Source organism: Oenanthe melanoleuca, chromosome 28 (genome assembly GCF_029582105.1).
Source record: "Oenanthe melanoleuca isolate GR-GAL-2019-014 chromosome 28, OMel1.0, whole genome shotgun sequence".
NCBI classification, from domain to species: domain Eukaryota; kingdom Metazoa; phylum Chordata; class Aves; order Passeriformes; family Muscicapidae; genus Oenanthe; species Oenanthe melanoleuca.
In genome coordinates this window covers 3,508,844-3,530,020 of record NC_079361.1, presented here as the reverse complement: position 1 = coordinate 3,530,020, position 21,177 = coordinate 3,508,844, and the positions used below count along the sequence as shown (strand labels likewise).

Below are 21,177 nucleotides of genomic sequence, written 5' to 3'. Positions count from 1 at the left end.
AATTCTGTGCCCCCATCCTGGGGGAATGAACCTCCTGAATGAATTTATTCTCCTCCAGGTGGGATTTTTACCCTGAAAACACCATTCTGAGCCCAAAATGTGGGTGTGCAGGTCATGGTCGCTGCCTTAGGGCTCAAACCTGGCAGGATCCCACCAGCTCTCCATAATTCCCACATGGAATATGGCTTTTCCTGTCCAGTCATTTGCTCTGTATTAAAATCTGAAAATGTTTATCCTGTTTCCTGCCTTAAAAAAAAAAAACAACACACACAAAAAAAAAAAAAAAAAACCCAAAAAAACCAAAAAAACTTTTCAAGAAGTTTGTCTGCTGATTTCATGAAAAAATAAAAATTAAAAAGGTGTAAACTCATTTTTCTCCATCAGGGAACAGCAGTTAAGTGTCAAAATCTCACAATATTGAAGAATTGTGTAAATTCTTGTGCTAAAATTGTGCCAATCCTGATCTGGAATGCCAAGGGGAGGCTGGGCCAGCACTCCCAGGCCAGTGGCCACCTCACACCACCAGCAGGGTGAGGGTGGGGAACACACCCAAAAAACCACAACAGGGCTGGGAATGATAAGGGAAGCACTAATAGGAGCTGTTCTCTGGGGAGGATCAAACATTTGGGGTCAAAGGCTCCTAAAACTGCTCCTAACACAGCAGCAACCCCACAGCAAAATCCAAAAAAAGAAAATAAAACCCTTCAGGATTATTTACAGAAGCCCCTCAAAGACAACTCGCTGCCTTTGCAGGGAAAGCTGGGAGGAATCCTCTTCATTCTGCTGTTTGCTCCTCGGTTTTTGGGTCTTTTCCCCAAATTGCTGCAGGGTGGGAAGGCAAAGTCACCACCCCGACCCCTCAGGTGACAGGACAGCGAGCAGGGGTGACAGGACAGACACGAGGATGCTCCAGGGCCCGGCCAGGGGCCCGTTAACTGTCACAGCCAGAGCCTGGCACGGCCACCGGGGCCACCGTGGGGTGGTCACTCTGGAATATGGTCACTGGAGCCACTGTGGGGTGGTCACTCTGGAATATGGTCACTGGAGCCACTGGGGGGTGGTCACTCTGGAATACGGCCACTGGGGCCACTGGGGACATGGTGGAGTGGTCACTCTTGAGCACTGGGGACACGTTGGAGCGGTCACTTTGGAACACAGCAGGGTGGTCACTCTGGAACACTGGGGACACAGCAGAGTGGTCATTCTGGAACACGGCGGGGTGGTCACTCTTGAACACTGGGGCCACTGTGGAGTGGCCACTCTGGAGTGTGGTGGAGTGGCCACTCTTGAACCCTGGGGCCACTGTGGAGTGGCCACTCTGGAGTGTGGTGGAGTGGCCACTCTTGAACCCTGGGGCCACTGGGGTCACGTTGGAGCGGTCACTCTTGAACACTGGGGACACAGCAGAGTGGTCATTCTGGAACACGGCGGGGTGGTCACTCTTGAACACTTGGGCCACGGTGGGGTGGTCACTCTGGAGTGTGGTGGAGTGGCAACTCTGGAACACTGCCGGGTGGTCACTCTGGAGCACTGGGCACACGCTGTGATGGTCACTCTGGCACACAGCTGGGTGGTCACTCTGGCACACAGCCTGGTGGTCACTCTGGCAGATGCCTGGGTGGTCACTCTGGCACACACTGTGATGGTCACTCTGGCACACAGCCTGGTGGTCACTCTGGCACACACTGTGATGGTCACTCTGGCACACACTGTGATGGTCACTCTGGCAGATGGCCGGGTGGTCACTCTGGCACACAGCTGGGTGGTCACTCTGGCAGATGCCCGGGTGGTCACTCTGGCACACAGCTGGGTGGTCACTCTGGCACACACTGTGGTCACTCTGGCACACACTGTGGTCACTCTGGCACACGCTGAGCTCCGTGCCGCCCCTGGGGCTCCTGGTGGCCCCGGGCTGGGCCAGCCCCCGCGGTCCCCGCTGGCCACTGCGGGAGCAGTCGTGGTGGCCGTGGTTGCCCAAGCGGCTGGAGGCCACCACGGCTTTCATGGCAGCCTGCACAGAGAATTTGGGAATTATTATGGGATGTTCGCAGGGGACCACCCAGCCGAAATCCTGGAGGCCCCAATAATCCAACCCCGAACCCTCCTGGAGCTGGGGCAGCCTCGGGGCTGTTCCCTGAGGGAATTCAGGGCCCAGCACGCTCTGGGTGGGGGGGAACTTCCCCTAAAATTCATCCCAAAATTCATCCCAAAAATCATCCCAAATCCATCCCAGAAACCATCCCAAATCCATCCCAAATCCGTCCAAAATCCATCCCAAATCCATCCCCAAATCCATCCAAAATCCATCCCCAAATCCATCCCAAATCCACAAAAACCATCCCAAAAACCATCCCAAAATTAATCCCAAATCCATCCCATATCCATCCCAAAAAATCATCCGAAATCCGTCTCAAAATCCATCCCAAATCCATCCCAAATCCCGTGTCCCAGGTGTGACAGGTGTGTCCCCAGATGTGACAGGTGTGTCCGTAGGTGTCCCAGGTGTGTCCTCAGTGTCCCAGGTCTGTCCCCAGATGTATCCCCAGGTGTCACAGCTGTGCCCTCATGTGTCTCCAGGTGTGTCCCCAGGTGTGTCCCCAGGTGTGTCCCCAGGTGTGTCCCATGTATGTCCCAGCTGTATCCCAGGTGTGTCCCAGCTGTATCCCAGGTGTCCCCAGGTGTCCCCAGGTGTCCCCAGGTGTGTCCCAGCTGTCCCCATGTATGTCCCAGCTGTGTCCCAGGTGTCCCCAGGTGTCCCCAGCTGTGTCCCAGCTGTGTCCCAGCTGTGTCCCAGCTGTCTCCCCAGTGTCCCAGCTGTGTCCCAGCTGTGTCCCAGCTGTATCCCCAGTGTCCCCGGTGTCCCCAGCTGTATCCCAGCTGTGTCCCATGTATGTCCCAGGTGTGTCCCAGCTGTCTCCCCAGTGTCCCAGCTGTGTCCCAGCTGTGTCCCAGCTGTGTCCCCATGTATGTCCCAGGTGTCCCCGGTGTCCCCAGCTGTGTCCCAGCTGTATCCCAGGTGTCCCAGGTGTCCCAGCTGTGTCCCCACGTATGTCCCAGCTGTGTCCCAGCTGTGTCCCAGCTGTGTCCCAGGTGTCCCCAGCTGTGTCCCAGCTGTCTCCCCAGTGTCCCAGCTGTGTCCCCAGGTGTGTCCCAGCTGTGTCCCAGCTGTATGTCCCAGCTGTGTCCCAGCTGTGTCCCAGCTGTGTCCCAGCTGTGTCCCAGCTGTGTCCCAGGTGTATCCCAGCTGTATCCCAGGTGTCCCAGCTGTGTCCCAGCTGTGTCCCAGGTGTCCCAAGCTGTGTCCCAGCTGTGTCCCAGCTGTGTCCCCGTGCCCCCCGACCTTCAGCTTCCTCCTGGCGTTGAACTCCTGCAGTTTGCGCTGGGTGCTGTCCATGTGGGCCAGTTTGGCTCCCTGGCCGGTGACCCAGGGGTGCTGCAGGGCCTGAGCCACCGTCAGCCGCTGCCGGGGCTCCAGGGCCAGCAGCCGCCGCACCTGGCCACCAAAACAACAGCCAAACAATGGAACAACCCAACAAACAACTGAACAGTGAAACAACCAACCAAACAACCAACGAAACAACCGAACAATGGAACAACCCAACAAACAACCGAACAATGAAACAACCAACCAAACAACCAATGAAACAACCAAACAATGGAACAACCGAACAAACAACCGAACAACCAACCAACCAACCAACCGAACAACCAACCAACCAAACAACTGAACAACCAAACAAACAACTGAACAACCAACCAACCAAACAACGAAACAACCAAACAACCAAACAACAAAACAACCAAACAACTGAACAACCAACCAACCAAACAACTGAACAACCAACAACCAACCAACCAAACAATGAAACAACCGAACAAACAAACAACCAATGAAACAACCAAAAAAACAAAACCAAACAATGAAACAACCGAACAATGAAACAACCAAACAAGTGAACAACCAAATAACGAAACAACCGAACAACCAAACAACCAACCAACCAAACAATGAAACAACTGAACAACTAAACAACCGAACAACCAACCAAACAACAACCAACCAACCAACCAAACAATGAAACAACCAAACAAACAACCAATGAAACAACCGAACAAACAACCGAACAAACAACCAAACAACGAAACAACCAACCAACCAAACAACCAACCAACCAACCAACGAAACATCCGAACCACCGAACAACTGAACAACCAATGAACCAACCAACCAAACAAACAAACAAACCACCCAACTCATTATTGCCAAACAGAGCCCGGCAAGGCGGGAAGGAATTGTCATAAATATGGAATATTAGTGTATAAATTATACAGTGCATAAATTAAATAATGAAAATATGGAGGGAATATAATAAATAATATAATAAACAATATATTTTAATATAATAAAATTATATTAATTATCTATAAATATACAAAAATATGACATGACATGACATGACATGACATGACATAATATAATATAATTAATATAATATAATATAATATAATATAATATAATATAATATAATATAATATAATATAATATAATATAATATAATATAATATAATATAATATAATATAATATAATATAATATACAGTATTACATCATATATTATATTATATACAATATATTATATAACAAAATATGTACTATTAAAATATAATATATATTATACATAATATACATATTATATAATATATAAATAGATATATAAAATATGTATAAAATATATAATTATATATTACCTATACTACACTATGTATAATAATATAATATATATTATTATAAAATATGTATAATAATATATCATTATAGATTCTATATTCTATATTCTATTATATTCTATTCTATTCTATTCTATTCTATTCTATTCTATTCTATTCTATTATATTATATTATATTATATTAATCTGTTAATTATATATTATAATACATATAATAAAATACAAATATAATAAATACAATAAATATAAAATAAAGAACCAATAAAGAAGTAAAATTAACTTTAAGATCAAGTAGCTCATAGTAAAGGAAGAAAGAATTTGAATAAATATATAATATATAGTATAAGAAATCATAAATTCAATCATAAAGATAAAGAATAAATATAATAAATAATATGAGAAATATATTATAAATTTAAATATAATAAATACATAATATATAAATATAATAAATATAAAATAAGGAATAAATAAACAAGTAAAATTACTTGTAAGATCAATCATGAAAAGAAGGAATAAATAGAGCAAGAAGTAAAATTAATCATAAAATCAATCATGAAAATAAAGAATAAATAAAGGAAATTAAAGAAATCAAGAGTACATCATAATAAATAAATAATAAATTCACATGAAAAATGAGATAATTAATAGAAATGTGTGAGAAATAAATAAATAAATAAATGTAGTCAATGCATGAAAATAAAAACATGAAAGGCATGAAATAAAAAATGGAAATATGTGGTTAATAAATAAAAATAAATAAATGAATGCAATAAATAGAGAAAATAAAATCATAACTAAATAAATAAATAGAGAGTGATGAAAATAGAATTAAAGAAATGAATAAATAAATGGATAAAAATGAAAACACTAAATAAGCAATCCAAGTGTTATAAATGAATAAATAAATAAATAAATAAATAAACGGGGAAATTAAATAATAAAAGAAATTTAAAGCATATGAAGGAAAGGAAAGGAAAGGAAAGGAAAGGAAAGGAAAGGAAAGGAAAGGAAAGGAAAGGAAAGGAAAGGAAAGGAAAGGAAAGGAAAGGAAAGGAAAGGAAAGGAAAGGAAAGGAAAGGAAAGGAAAGGAAAGGAAAGGAAAGGAAAGGAAAGGAAAGGAAAGGAAAGGAAAGGAAAGGAAAGGAAAGGAAAGGAAAGGAAAGGAAAGGAAAGGAAAGGAAAGGAAAGGAAATAAAGTAAAAATAAATTAAATAAAAATAAAAATAAAATAAAATAAAATAAAATAAAATAAAATAAAATAAAATAAAATAAAATAAAATAAAATAAAATAAAATTAAATTAAATTAAATTAAATTAAATTAAATTAAATTAAATTAAATTAAATTAAATGAATTTTCTCCTTTCCCAAGCCCCAGCACTGCTGCTCACCAGGTCCTTGGCGTTCGGGGACACCTCGTCCCACCAGGGGGACACGAACTCGTAGTCGCAGGTGAGGATGCGGCTGTACATGAACTGATCCCCCCGAGGGTCAAAGAAGGGCTCGAAGCCACAGAGCCTGAGGGGACAGGGACAGGATGGGACAGGGACAGGGACAGGAGCAGGGACAGGACAGGGACAGGGACAGGACAGGACGGGACAGGGACAGGGACAGGATAGGACAGGGACAGGGACAGGGCAGGGACAGGGACAGGACAGGGACAGGGACAGGATGGGACAGGGACAGGGACAAGGATGGGACAGGGACAGGATGGGACAGGGACAGGGACAGGATCAGGGACAGGGACAGGAGCAGGGACAGGGACAGGGATGGGACAGGATGGGACAGGGACAGGGACAAGGACAGGGCAGGGATGAGATGGGACAGGGACAGGGGACAAGGATGGGTCAGGGACAGGGCAGGGACAGGGGACAAGGACAGGGACAGGACAGGGACAGGGACAGGAGCAGGGACAACATGGGACACGCCTGGCACTGCCACCAACCCCGATACCTCCTGGAGCTGCCACCCAGGTGACAAACCCACCCAGGGGACATGCCTGGCACCCCCTGGCACCAAGGGACAAACCCACCAAGGGACAAACCCTGCCACTCCCTGGCACTGCCACCAACCTTGCCATCCTCTGGCACTGCCACCCAGGTGACAAACCCACAGTGGGACAAACCCTGGCACTGCCACCAACCCTGTCACCCCCTGGCACTGCCACCGAGGTGACAAACCCCCGGAGTGTCCCCTGGCTGTGTGTGGCACTCACAGGATGTAGGTGATGACCCCCACGCTCCACATGTCCACCTCAGGGCCATAGGGACACCCGTGCAGGATTTCGGGGGCTGGACGGAAAATTTGGGGTTAAAGGACCCAAAGGGGGGAAATCCCGATGGGAATGGGCAGGTGTGGGGGAAAGAGAAATGGGGGGAAAGGGAGTAGAAAGAGAAACGGGGAGAAATGTAGAGAAAAGGGAGAAATGGGGAGAAATGGGAGAAAAAGGAGAAATGGGGAGAAATATGGAGAAAAGGGAGACATGGGAAGAAATGGGGAGAAATGGGAGAAAAAGGAGAAATGGGGAGAAATATGGAGAAAAGGGAGAAATGAGAAGAAATGGGGAGAAATGGGAGAAGTGTGGACAAAGAGGGGGAAAACGTGGAGAAAAGGGATAATTGTGGAGAAAAAAAGTTTGGGATAAATGTGGCTCTCCCCAAATTTCCTCTCCCCACAAAGCCCCTCCCTCCCTCCCTCCTGTTCCCATTTTACCTCTCCCCACTACGCCCCTCCTGTCCCAAATTTCCCTCTCTCCCGTCCCCAGTTTTCCTGTCCCCAAAATGTCCCTCCTGTCCCCACTTTACCCAATGTCCCTCTCTCCCTTCTGTTCCCAGTTTTTCTCTCCCCGAATTTCCCTCTCCCCACAATGTCCCTCCAGTCCTCAATGTCCCTCCCATTCCCAATTTCCCTCTCCCCTCAATCTCCTCCCACCCCCAATTTCCCTCTCCCCACAAAGTCCCTCCTGTCCCAGATCCCCTCTCCCCACAATGTCCCTCCCATTCCCGTTTTCCTCTCCCCAAAATATCCCCCCATTCCCAATTTCCCTCTCCCCTCAATCTCCTCCTGTCCCCAGATCCTCTCTCCCCACAATGTCCCTCCCTCCCTCCCATTCCCAATTTCCCTCTCCCCACAATGTCCCCCATTCCCAGTTTCCCTCTCCCCACAAAGTCCCTCCCACCCCCAATTTCCCTCTCCCCAGAATGTCCCTCCTGTTCCTATTTTTCCCCTCCCCACAATGTCCCCCCATTCCCAGTTTTCCTCTCCCTACAATGTCCCTCCTGTCCCCAGATCCCCTCTCCCCACAGTGTCCCTCCCATTTCTGTTTCCCTCTCCCCACAACATCCCTCCCTCCCTTCCATTCCCAATTTCCCTCTCCCCACAATGTCCCCCCATTCCCAGTTTCCCTCTCCCCACAAAGTCCCTCCCACCCCCAATTTCCCTCTCCCCACAAAGTCCCTCCTGTCCCTATTTTTCCCCTCCCCACAATGTCCCCCCGTTCCCAGTTTTCCTCTCCCTACAATGTCCCTCTCTCCCTTCTTTTCCAAATTTCCCTCTCCCCAGAATGTCCCTCCTGTCCCCAGATCCCCTCTCCCCACAGTGTCCCTCCCATTTCTGTTTCCCTCTCCCCACAACATCCCTCCCTCCCTTCCATTCCCAATTTCCCTCTCCCCAAAATGTCCCTCCCACCCCCAATTTCCCCCTCCCCACAAAGTCCTCCCATTCCCAGTTTCCCTCTCCCCACAAAGTCCTCCCATTCCCAGTTTCCCTCTCCCCACAATGTCCCTCCCACCCCCAATTTCCCCCTCCCCACAAAGTCCTCCCACCCCCAATTTCCCTCTCCCCACAATGTCCCCCCACCCCAGTTTCCCTCTCCCTCAATCTCCTCCCCCCCGCCCCTCTCACCGCAGTACCCCGGTGTCCCACACACGGTTTTCATCGTGTCCTGCTCATCCAGGATCTTGGAGAGCCCGAAGTCACCTTGCAGGGACACAGGGGAGTGGCATTGCCACCAGGGAGGGACGCTGGGACCCCTCTGGTGCCACCAGCCCCCCCAGGGTCCCCAGCTCACCGATTTTCAGGGGTGCATCGGGGGACAGGTCAGCGTAGAGCAGATTCTCGGGCTTCAGGTCCCGGTGCACGACTCCGTTCTGGTGCAAATACTGAAAAAAGGGGGAAATGGGGTGGGAAAAGGGAGGGAACGGCCTCGGGCAGAATTTGGGACCGGTCACAAACTCGGGACCGGCTCGGGAGCAGCCACGGCTGGGCGGGATCCTTTCCTAGCTCAGCGTTCCCGTTTTTTAAACCTTCCTGTTGCCATGGAAACTCTGGGATGCAGAGCAGCCCTGACCTTCCTCCTCCTCCTCTTCTTCATCCCCCCTAAGAGCAGATCCAGCTGCTGCCAGAGGTGCCCTTGGAAGGCCAAGGGCGAGGGGACAGATGAGATTTGGGATGGGAAAGCTCTGGGTGCCCCTTCCTGGGGATATTTGGGATCAATACAGATCCAGGCCCCTCTCCCCAGGGAGATTTGGGATCAGAGCAGATCCAGGTCCCTTTCCTGGGATATTTGGGATTGGGCAGCTCCAGGCCCCTCTCCTCAGGGATATTTAGGGTCAGTGCAGCTCCAGGCCCCTCTCCCCTGGGATATTTGGGATCAGAGCAGCTCTGGGTGCCCCTTCCTGGGGATATTTGGGATCAGGGCAGCTCTGGGTGCCCCTTCCTGGGGATATTTGGGATCAGAGCAGCTCCAGGCCCCTCTCCCCAGGGATATTTGGGATTGGAGCAGCTCCAGGCCCCTCTCCCCAGGGAGATTTGGGATCAGAGCAGCTCCAGGGCCCTCTCCCCAGGGATATTTGGGATGGGGCAGCCCCAGACCCCTCTCCTCAGGGATATTTGGGATGGGGCAGCCCCAGACCCCTCTCCCCTGGGATATTTGGGATCAGAGCAGTTCCAGACCCCTCTCCTCAGGGATATTTGGGATCAGAGCAGCTCCAGCCCCCCAGTGCCACCCCACCCACCCCAGGCCCCGTTACCGAAACCGCCTCCAGGATCTGTTTGACCACGTGCGCCGCGTCCCGCTCGCTGTAGAACCCCCTCTCCACGATCCTGGGGGCACACGGAGCCTTCAGCCCCTCCATCCTCCCCCTCCTGCCCCCCGTCCCGCTGGGATCCCGCCCCCAGGGGGGGCTGTACCTGTCGAAGAGCTCTCCCCCCGTCACCAGCTCCAGCACCAGCGCGATCTCCGAGGGCGTCTCGAAAATCTCCTTCAGCTTGATCTGGAAAGGGACAGAGGGGTTTGGGGTGTGGGGTGTGGGATTTTGGGATTCTGGGGTGGGATGTGGGATTTTGGGATTCTGGGGTGGGATGTGGGGTGTGGGATTTTGGGGATATGGGATGTGGGGTGTGGGATTGTGAGATGTGGGATGTGGGATATGGGATATGGATGTAGGATGTGGGGTGTGGGATTTGGGATATAGGATGTGGGAATGTGGGATTTGGGAATTTGGGATATGGGATATGGGATATGGGATGTGGGATTTGGGATGTGGGAATGTGGGATATGGAATGTGGGATTTGGGATGTGGGAAGTGGGATGTGGGATTTGGGAATGTGGGATATGGGATGTGGGATTTGGGATGTGGGAAGTGGGATGTGGGAATGTGGGATATGGAATGTGGGATTTGGGATGTGGGAATGTGGGATTTGGGATGTGGGAATGTGGGATATGAAATGTGGGATTTGGGATGTGGGATATGGGATGTGGGAATGTGGGATATGGGATGTGGGAAATGGGATGTGGGAAATGGGATATGGGATGTGGGATATGGGATATGGGGATGGGATATTGGATGTGGGATATGGGATATAGGATAAGGGATGTGGGATATGGGATGTGGGATATGGGATATGGATATGGGATATGGGATGTGGGATATGGGATATAGGATATGGGATGTGGGAATGTGTCCTGGCTGTGGGTAAAGGATTATTTCAGGGCAAACATTTCCCTCCTCCATTTGATTTTTTTTCCCCACTCTTGATTTCCTCCCACCTGGATTTTTTAACTGCTGGCAGCAGCCCCGCTCACTTAACAGGGATCAGAGTTGGATCTGGGCTGGTGCCGAGCCCTGACCGAGGGTTGTTCTCACAGGAGGAGCTCCCTGAGAACATTTTAATTTTAATTTCGTGGCTCCTCAGAGCCTCTGCCCAGCCCAGGGGTGGATCTGGTCCTGCAGCCGGGCACACCCTGCCAGGCCACTCTGGGACCAGAGCTCTGGAAATGTCCCTTGGACTGTTCTGCAGCACAAGAAGCACCAATCCCGTGTTTCCCCCCAACTTTTTGTGCCTCTGCTCCCACACGAGCCCTTTGTGCCTCCACAGCCCATCTGGAATTAACAATTCTCTCTTAAAGCAACATCCAAATGCAATTTTCCTTTTTTTTCCCCCTTTTTTTTTTTTTTTTTTTTTTAAATTTTTTTTTTAGATGGAAACCCAAGAATTTCACGCTTCTTAAGACTTTTGTGACACCACGAATTTCATGGGGCTTTAATCATTCCCTTGCCAGGCTGGGTGACAAGCCGTGATCCCCCGCGGGGTGAGAGACACTATGTGGCAGCTTATTGCATTATAATAATACACGGAGCACTATAATTTTCCTATTAACTTCAAAAGTTTACAATCCTATTATCAGCCGCTGCCGAGGTCGGTGCCGCACGATAGCGGCAATAATGGAGCAGAGCAGCTCCTCTTCAAACAGCACTTGAACTTGGGATGAGCACAACCCCTTGGAAACCTCGGGGATTTAAATATTCAAATGGGCTGGATCCTCCGAGGAGAGGGGAGGGCGGAAATTGGATTTTCTCTGCTGTTCCTGATAAAACATCAGAGAGGAGCCTCTTCCCAAACGCGGCTGGAGCCACCTGGGCTGCTCTGAGGGCGTGATTCACACCCTGTCCTGGGATGGGGAATTATCTCCATGGAAGAGGCTGAAGCACCAAATTTCCCCAAAAGGCTGAAACACCCCAAAAAACGCCCGCAGAACTTGTCCCCAGGTGCTTTGAACTCTTCATCTCTGCTTTTGGGATCTTTGGGATCTCTCTTGGTTTCACGAAGGTTTTGGGGTTTCTCCAGAGTAAAGTTCCGAGGATGGGCTGGGAGTGGCTGTGCCCGGGGTTTGAGGGATGCTGCAGCTGCAGTGGCAGGACAATGTCCCAAAAATGTCCCAAAAATATCCCAGCGATGTCCCGATAATGTCCCAGCGATGTCCCAAAAATGTCCCAGTGGTGTCCCGGTGATATCCCAAAAATGTCCCAGCGATGTCTCGACAATGTCCCAGCGATGTCCCGGTGATATCCTGAAAATGTCCCAGCGATGTCCCAAAAATGTCCCAGTGATATCCTGACAATGTCACAGCGATGTCCTGACAATGTCACAGCGATGTCCTGATCCCAATCCCAATAGGAACAGCGCCTGTCCCAGCCCTCAGCCCCACAGCAGCTCCCAGGTGGTTTTTTTTTTTGTTGTTTTTTTGTTTTTTGTTTTTTTTTGGGGGGTTTTTTGGATTTTTTTGTGTCCTCTCCTCAACTCATATGTTCTCCAAGATCCTTTTTGCGATTTCCCAGCGGAACCACGCAGGTGGGAATGAGGATTTTTTGGGGAATTTGGGATTGCCCCTGGCATTCCAGAGGGGCTGGATCAGATCCACTCTGGGCATTGTGAATCGCTCCCGTTATCCCTGGAATGCTGAGCAAGGGAATGGAGCAGGACCCGCCCCAGCCCCCGCGGCCCCGGCCTCTCCTTTTATCTCCCCCGGCAGGATTCATTACAGAGGAATTTTCCCTGGGATTCATTTGATCTCCTCGCTGGAAATTGCTTGCCTGGTGGAAATCTCGAGCCAGGGCGTGAGGAGGGGGAGGACGGGGTGGGGGGAGCTCAAAGGAGCTGCAAGGAGCAGGAATTTCGTGTGGGAGTGGGTGGGGAATCAGCTGGGGGCTGTCAGGGAGGCAGGGAGGGGATGTGGGGTGCAGGGAGGGGATGTGGGGTGCAGGGAGGATTTTTCCATGGGATGCAGGGAGAGCTGGACACGGGGTGCAGGGAGGGGAAAAGGGGATATGGGGTGCAAGGAGGGGACATGGGGTACAGGGAAAGGATATGGGGTGTAGGGAGGGGGATGTAGGGTGAAAAAATGGGATGTGGGGTGCAGAGAGGGTTTTCCATGGGGTGAAGGAAGAGTTGGACATAGGGTGCAGGAAGGGGATGTGGAGTGCAGGAACAGGACAGGGGGTGCAGGGAGGGGATGTGGGGTGCAGGAAGGGGATGTGGGGTGCAGGAACAGGACAGGAGGTGCAGGAGGGGATATGGGGTGCAGGGAGGGGATGTGGGGCGCAGGAACAGGACAGGGGGCGCAGGAACAGGACAGGGTGCAGGAAGTGGATGTGGGGTGCAGGAGGAGATATGGGGTGCAGGGAGGAGACAGGAGGTGCAGGAACAGGACAGGGGGTGCAGGGAGGGGATGTGGGGTGCAGGAAGTGGATATGAAGTGCAGGGAGGGGATGTGGGGTGCAGGGAGGGGATGTGGGGTGCAGGGAGGGGATGTGGGGTGCAGGGAAGGAGATGTGGGGTGCAGGAACAGGACAGGGGGTGCAGGGAGGGGATGTGGGGTGCAGGGAGGGGATGTGGGGTGCAGGGAGGATTTTCCATGGGATGCAGGGAGAGCTGGACACGGGGTGCAGGGAGGGGACAAGGGGATGTAGGGAGGGGATATGGGGTGCAAGGAGGGGACATGGGGTGCAGAGAAGGTTTTCCATGGGGTGAAGGGACAATTTGACATAGGGTGCAGGAAGTGGATGTGGGGTGCAGGAACAGGACAGGGGGTGCAGGGAGGGATGTGGGGTGCAGGGAGGATTTTCCATGGGGTGCAAGGAGGGGACATGGGGTGCTGGAAGGAGATGTGGGGTGCAGAAAGTGGATATGGGGTGCAGGGAGGGGATGTGGGGTGCAGGGAGGGCATGTGGGGTGCAGGGAGGAGACAGGAGGTGCAGGAGGGGATATGGGGTGCAGGAACAGGACAGGAGGTGCAGAAAGTGGATATGGGGTGCAGGAGGAGATATGGGGTGCAGGGAGGGGATGTGGGGCGCAGGAACAGGACAGGGGGTGCAGGAACAGGACAGGGGGTGCAGGGAGGGGGTGTGGGGTGCAGGAAGTGGATATGAAGTGCAGGAAGGGGATGTGGGGTGCAGGAAGGGGACAGGGGGTGCAGGAACAGGACAGGGGGTGCAGGAAGGGGACAGGGGGTGCAGGGAGGTTTCCATGGGGTGGTGCCCTCCTCCTGCACCCGGAGGGGATGAGGACAGGTAAATCCCAGCCCTTTCAGCGCTGAGCTGAGCTAACCCCGCCCCGGCCCCAGGGAGGCGGCAGCCCTGTCACCAGGCTCCTACTCACGATGTTGGGGTGCGAGAGCCGCAGCAGGACCCCGATCTCCGTCCTCACGATCTTTTTGTCGATCTGGGAAGCAGAGCTGGTGTCACCCGAGCTGCCAGGCCTGGCCCCCTCCCCACCACCCACAGACCCCTCCCCATCACTCCCAGCACGTTCCCATGTCTGTCCCAGAGCCCCCCCCTCCCCAAATCCCAGTTTTTGTTCATGTGGGACCCCCAGACTGTGGGAGCGATGCCCGGTGGTGCCGAGGGGCACGGGAGGAGAGACCCCCCAGGAGGAGAGACCCCCCAGCCCTCCCCCCAGCTCCCTGGTGCTCCCCCTCCCCTCCCCAGCCCCTCTCCTGCCTCACTCACCGTTTTCTTCAGGATCTTGGCAGCGTAGGGAGCTCCCGTGCCCTTCTCCTGGCAGCTGAACACCACCGAGGTGGCTCCCCTGGCAGGGCAGGGGGGGCGTGAGGCTGGCACAGAGCTGGGGGTCCCCTCCCCCTGTGCCCCCCAGCAGCACCTTTGGCTGTGCCAGGCCCTGGGAGCTCAGCATGGATGCCATGGATCCTGATTTTCATGGATCCCACTCCTCCTGCATCCCCTTCCTCCTGCATCCCTCTCTTCCTAGATCTCAATTTTCATGGATCTTCTTCCTCCAGCATCCCCCCATTCCTGAATTCCCTTCCTCCTGCATCCCCCTCTTCCTATACCTCATTTTTCATGGATCTCCCTTCTGTATCCCCTCACTCCTGAATTCCCTTCCTCCTGCATCCCCCTGTTCTTGTATCTCAGTTTTCATGGATCTCCCTTCTCCTGCATCCTCCCATTTCTGAATTCCCTTCCTCCTGCATCCCCCTGTTCTTGGATCTCAGTTTTCATGGATCTCCCTTCTCCTGCATCCCCCCATTTCTGAATTCCCTTCCTCCTGCATCCCCCTGTTCTTGTATCTCATTTTTCATGGATTCCCCTCCTCCTGCATCCCCTTCCTCCTGCATCCCTCTCTTCTTGTATCCCATTTTTCATGGATTCCCCTGCCCCTTCATCCCCCTCTTCCTGGATCTCAGTTTTCATGGATCTCCCTTCTCCTGAGCTCCCTTCCTGTGCCCCTCTCCTTCACCCCCACCCCACACCCCTCCTGATGCATCCCTCTCCCGCATCCTTCCCGACTTTCCCTCAGCCTATTTTAATTAAACCCGACTTCTACAGAGGGTTTAAATCCTTAAGCGGCTTTCGCGGCGGGACGGAGCGGCCGTGTCCCCTCCTGGCGACAGCAGCGACACCGCCGGGCCCCGTCCCGGCCGATTCCTGTCCCCAGACCCCTCCCGGAGCGGTGACACCGCCGCGGGTGACACGGGCACGGCCGCGCCCCTCGGCCCGTGGCCACCTCAGCTCGAGTTCACCGCGTTTCCTCAGCGCTGAATTTGCAACCCCACCTCCCTGCCCGGCTCCTGGAGCAGATTAATTCCTGCCCCCGGGTATCGGAGGAGTTTTCCCGCACTTTGGCATCGCCGCCGTCCTGGGCGGAGCTCGGATCAGATCCCCAAAAACACCGATTTTCACACCAAAACCTCCTCTGAGCCCACCAACATCCCCCCCGCTGCAGCCCCCGGGCGCTCTGCTGGAAGAGGGATTTGTCTTCAAACCCAGAGCAGATTTTGCAACTCATCCGGCTGAATTTGGCGTTCCCATGGCAACGGCAGCGCTGGGTACCAGATTCCTGCGGGATGCCCGACCCTGCCCAGCTCCAAAACATTTCCTCCATTCCACCAAACTCCACCAAACTTCAGTTTACAACTAAAAAGCGATTTGGAAACGAATTGTTGCAGCTGGGAGGGGAGGGGCGGGGCGGTCACCACGTGCTCCAGCTCAGGAAAACGAGCAAAAGCTGCGATTTGTCCCCAAAACAACCCCACAACAACAAACTTCCAGCGGGACAAGCCACCGGGTTATTTTTGGAATTTCCCAGCTGGGAGGATAAGGATGTGACAGGAGGGTCTCACAGATGTGTGTGTATAACAGAAAAATTTTTGAAAGTAAAATCTGAAGAAGGAATAGAAATGATAGCAAGTTTTGATATAGAAGAAAATAATTGCTGAGCGAGTTTTACTGGGTAACTAAGAAAGCAAAGTGAGTTGGAAGTGGCTTTTACGACCCTGAGCAAAGGGTAAATCCACCTCAAACAGATGTTTTTACCAAGCAGAAAATTTTTCACAAACAAAAATGCCATGTTGCAAGGAGAGAAAAGCTCTCCGAATTTTCCACTGCAAGAAAACTGAAAACCAACTTCCAGCTTAGACTGTAACACACTAATTTTTGGTGATTGGAAAGTAGTAACAGGAATATGGTAATGGTGCTGATTAGTTGTGATGTAGTCAGATGAAGAGCAGAGAAAGAAATATAATATTTGTAACATGGATAGTTAGTTTTAGGACACAGCCAGCAGCTCTAGACCCACCCACAACTGCTGGAACCTCGTCTGTGCAATAATCTGAGCGCTGTGAATTCTCATCTCTCCATCCAGCTCTCCCAGGCTGGACACGGGACCCTCCAGCCCCTCTCCACAGCTGAACCCCCGCCAGGATCTCTCCCCCTCCCTCCGCGTTTTTCCGCACGGACAATCCCCGCCGCTAACGAGATCATTTAGGAGCGCTCGGCTCGGCGCTCAGGAGGGCTCGGGGTGTTCCCGTGCCCGCTGTGCCCGCTGTGCCCCTCCCGCCTCCCCAATTAGGGCAGCGCTCGGATCCGAGCCGGAATTCGCCACACCTCGGCCCCCGCAGCCGCCGCTCACGGCCTCGAATAAATATCCCCAATCAGCCTCGCCTGCGACGGGAGATAATTGCATTTGCTTTCCAGATGAACTGGAAAATGTCGAACGATGGGATTTGCTGAGAGCCTGGGATGTGCAGGGATGGGAGCAGCTCCGGGCTGGGTCCTCCCTGCTGTCCCCACATCCCTGCCCGGCTCCTGCCCCCCCTCTCCTGCTCCCTGGGCCTTCCTGGTCAGAGCTGAGCCCAGCCTTGCCAGGAGAGGCTCTAAGAGAGAGCTGTGCACGGCGACTGAGCTCCTAAATCCCAAATCCTAAATCCTAAATCCCAAATCCCCAAACCCAGCCAAATCCCAACACTCTGTGAGTGGGTGGCTCTGGGACTGAGAGGAGCTTGATTGAAATCTGGGGCTGAAACTGGATGGATGGATGGATGGATGGATGGATGGATGGATGGATGGATGGATGGATTCCAGGGGCTCCAGGCCTGTCCTTCTGTCCCGCACCCCTCTGTGCAGGGCTGGGCACTGCCAAGCCCTCAACACAAACCCTTAAATTCCTGCTTCCCCCAAAACTGCTGCTTTTCAGGATTCTCTGAGGATGGAAACCCAGTGGCAGCTGGGGCTGGCCCAGCCTGAACCACCAAATCCCCTGCTCCAAACCAGGGCTCTGAGGCAGCGCTGCCTCCCTGCACTGGCACAGCCCAGAGCCCCCAAAAATGGGACCATCAACCTCCCCACACGGGCTCCTGGCACCCCTGGCACCCCTGGACACCTCACCCAGGATCACAGCCCTCACATGGGCTCTCCATGCAAACCCAGAGCTGGGGGTTCAGACTCTGTGGAGCCTGGCACTGCCTGGCCTTTGCCTCACCCTGACTGCCCATCCCCAAAACCTTGGGGTGCTCTGGGGGGAGAGGGGTCTCCCCATGATCCCAGTGCCATGGACATGAGGAATATCCAGCTCCACAGGCCCAGGGACCCCCAGCCCAGCCTGCAACCCCCAGTGAGCGCTCCCAGACCCTGGCTGCAGCATCACAGCACAGTCCAAGCACCAGGTTACACCAGAGGGGAGGGTCTGTCACCCTGCACCCCCCAAATCCATCCTCCCATCCTTCTACATCAATCCCTCCATTCTTCCATCCCTCCATCCATTCCTCCCACATCCATCCATCCATCCATCCATCCCTTTTTTACCTGTCCCTCCCTTCCTGCATCTTTTCCTGCCTCCCTTCACCCCCATTCCCTTCATCCACTCCCCTGAATTACTCCAGCGCCCCATCCATCCCCTCCTGCCTCTCTCCATCCCTCCTGCTCCCCTCCATCCTCTCTACCTCTCTCCATCCCCTCCTTATTCCTCCATCCCCTCTGCTCATATCCCTCCCCACATCCCTCCATCCCTCCTGCTCCCCTTCATCCCTCCTGCCTCCCTCCATCTCTCCTGCCTCCCTCCATCCCTCCCCACATCCCTCCATCCCCTCTGCTCCCCTCCATCCCTCCTGCCTCCCTCCATCTCTCCTGCCTCTCTCCATCCCTCCTGCTCCCCTCCATCCCCTCTGCTCCCCTCCATCTCTCCTGCCTCCCTCCATCCCTCCCCACTCCCTCCATCTCCCCCTGCCTCTCTCCATCCCTCTCCTTTCCAGGCCACTCCCTGCCACATCCAGGACCCGCTCCCACCCCAGGGGGGCTCCTGTCCCTCCCAGCCCCTCCCTGTCCGCTCTCCCCGCCCGGTACCGTCCCAGCTCGGGGCCCACGATGTAGAAATCTTCCAGTGCCGCCTCCCGGTGGGATCCATCGATCCAGAACTCGCTCTCGCTCTTGGAGGACGGCATGGTGGGCGGGGGGCTGCGAGCTTCCGCCAGCTGCAGGGAAGGGGAGACCCCGGCATGGATCCCGCAGCCCCCCCCGCCTCACCCCCACCCGTTCCCCCCACCCGCGCTTCCACCAGCGCCCAGATGGCTCGGGAAAAAGCAGCGCTCGGGATTATCGAGCGCCGTGGAATCACGGCCGCAAATCCCCTTCCCACCCGGCACGTACGATGCCTTTTCCGAGATAATTCCCTCCGCTCTGGGATATGTCCCCCCTCCCCCGGCTTTTTCCACCACCTTTCTCTCCCTTTTCCCACCCCATTCCCACCTGTTTGGGGATCCCGGGACTGGTTTGAACCCCGATTCCTGCAGCCTCCAAACCGCCCCAGGCCCCCGGCACACCCCCGGTAATTTGGGGTGGGGTCGCACGTACCGTTACCTGCGGCGCCGCTCGTGTCCCCCCCGGCGCTGCCTCATCCCCGGCGCGGGGCGGCCGTGCCGAGGGTGGGCTCGGGGGGTCCGGAGCCCCCGGGGTTGGTGCTGAACCTCCCCGCAGCCCCCCGGGCCCGCGCGGGCTCCCCCGCTGCTCCCCAAAACGGGGCGTCACGGCTCAGCTGCTCGGGGGCGGCTTCACGGGGCGCTGGGCTGGGAGGATGCAGGGATGGGAAGATGGAGGGATGATCCAGGGATGGGAGGGTTCGGGAATGGAGGGATGCAGGGATGATCCAGGGATGGGAGGATTCGGGAATGGAGGGATGCAGGGACGGCGGGAGGCCGGGATGCGGAAACCCAGGACGGATGGAGCTGCCAGGATGTCGGGATGGGAGGATGGAGGGATGCGGGGCAGGACCGGGATGCGGGGATGAGAGGATGCCGGGCTCTGGGATGCAGGGATTGGAGGAATGGGGTAGCGGGGAGCACCGGGATGCGAGGACTGGGGGGTGCCGGGGGTACCGGGGAGCACCGGGATGAGAGGATGCCGGACGCCAGGATGCAGGGATTGGAGGAATGCGGTACCGGGGAGCACCGGGAGGATGCCGGGGGTACCGGGGAGCACCGGGAGGATGCCGGGGGGTACCGGGGAGCACCGGGATGCCGGGATGAGAGGCTGCCGGGCTCCGGGAGGCGGGAGCGCCGCGCTGCAGGCACGCAGGAAGGCGCGGACGCGGGGCCGCGGCTGCGGAGCACCGGGACCCTCCCAGGCAGCATCAGCCCGGCTCGGCCGTGCCACCCCCCGGCCCGGCGCCGCCACTGCACCCTCGGGGCTGCGGGACCCCCCCCCGGTGCTCGGGGAGTCCGGGAGGCCCCGACCCCGCTCCCCGCAGCGGCAGGAGCTGGACCCGCAGCGCGGGCACCGGGGGCACTCCCCGGGAACCCCCCCGGGGCCCCGCCCCGCAGCCCCGCACCCACCGGGGCCGGGCTGCGCCCCCCGAGCTCAGAGAGACGGGAACCCCCCGGGCCGGGGGGCGCGGGCGCTGCCCGGAGCTGCCGCACGGTGACGCCGTCGCCCACCGGATGGGAACGGGGGGAGAGGGGGGGGAACGGGGAGGTGGGAGGGGATGGGGAGGGGCTGAGAGTGGGGTTGGAGAGGGGCTGGGTTACGGGCCTGGAGTGGGAATGGGAATGGGAATGGGAATGGGAATGGGAATGGTGGGAATTGTGGGACCAGGAATGGTGGATGGTGGGGATGGGACTGGGGTTGGTGGTGGTGGGAATGGGACCGGGAATGGTGGAATGGTGGGAATGGGAGTGGAAATAGGATTGGAGATGGTGGGAATAGAACTGGGAATGGTGGGAGTGGGATGGGAATGGTGGAAATGGGACTGGAATGGTGGAAATGGTGGGACTGGTGAGAATGGGACTGGGAATGGGAATGGGACTGGGGATGGTGGGATTGGAACCAGGACTGGGGATGGTGGGGCCCGGATGGAGGAGAGGGATGAGCAGAGGAGGTGAGGGATGAGATGGGAGAAGGGATGGGTGGGTTCAGGGTGGGATGGGAATTGGGGATGGGGATTGGTGGGGCCAGGAACAGGATGGGAATGGAGATGGGATGAGATAGGGCAGGGCTGGGGCTGGGAATGGGATGGGAGTGGGGATGGGGTTGGGATTGGGGCCAGGAACAGAATCAGAATGGACATGGGGCTAGAGAAGGAGATGGGATGGGACCAGGAATGGGATGGGAGTGGGGATGGAATAAATCCAGGAATGGGGTGGGAGTGAAGATAGGGCTGGGATTTGTTTGGGAGAAGGGTAAGAATGGGGCTGGGCTGGGGCCAGGAGCAGGGTGGGAGTGGGGATAGGCTGGGGTGCCATTGTCCCTGTGTCTGGGGCCGCCCACGCTGTCGGGGAGCCCCGTGGGGTGTTGAGCTCCCCACAGCAAAGGGAGCAGGAAATCCCTCCTGAACACCCAAGGCGAGGAAACAGCAGATTTTTATGTTTTTCTATTAAAAATTTGA

The 21,177-nt window shown here is 54.3% G+C and overlaps 1 protein-coding gene across 1 annotated transcript; it reads right to left on the bottom strand.

The window, feature by feature from the left end:
- Positions 1–931: 931 nt before the first annotated feature.
- LOC130264294 (calcium/calmodulin-dependent protein kinase type IV-like) lies at positions 932–18,742 on the bottom strand. The gene is made up of 11 exons (XM_056512362.1): positions 18,645–18,742; positions 14,517–14,595; positions 14,167–14,229; positions 9,919–10,001; positions 9,759–9,831; positions 8,798–8,888; positions 8,632–8,706; positions 6,944–7,019; positions 6,120–6,246; positions 3,341–3,493; positions 932–2,011 (listed from the first exon to the last, which is right to left on the bottom strand). Exons 1-11 carry the CDS (start codon positions 18,740–18,742, stop codon positions 932–934), a joined length of 1,998 nt encoding a protein of 665 aa, XP_056368337.1.
- Positions 18,743–21,177: the final 2,435 nt, after the last annotated feature.

Bases quoted from the DNA above. Each gene is read 5' to 3' on its own strand.
- LOC130264294 (XM_056512362.1), bottom strand. From the start codon at position 18,742: ATGCCGTCCTCCAAGAGCGAGAGCGAGTTCTGGATCGATGGATCCCAC. The intron at 14,596-18,644 runs GTACCGGGCGGG...CTGCCCTGCCAG, and splicing joins GTGGGCCCCGAGCTGGGACG to GGGAGCCACCTCGGTGGTGT. The intron at 6,247-6,943 runs GTGAGTGCCACA...CTGTCCCCTCAG, and splicing joins GGGGTCATCACCTACATCCT to GCTCTGTGGCTTCGAGCCCT.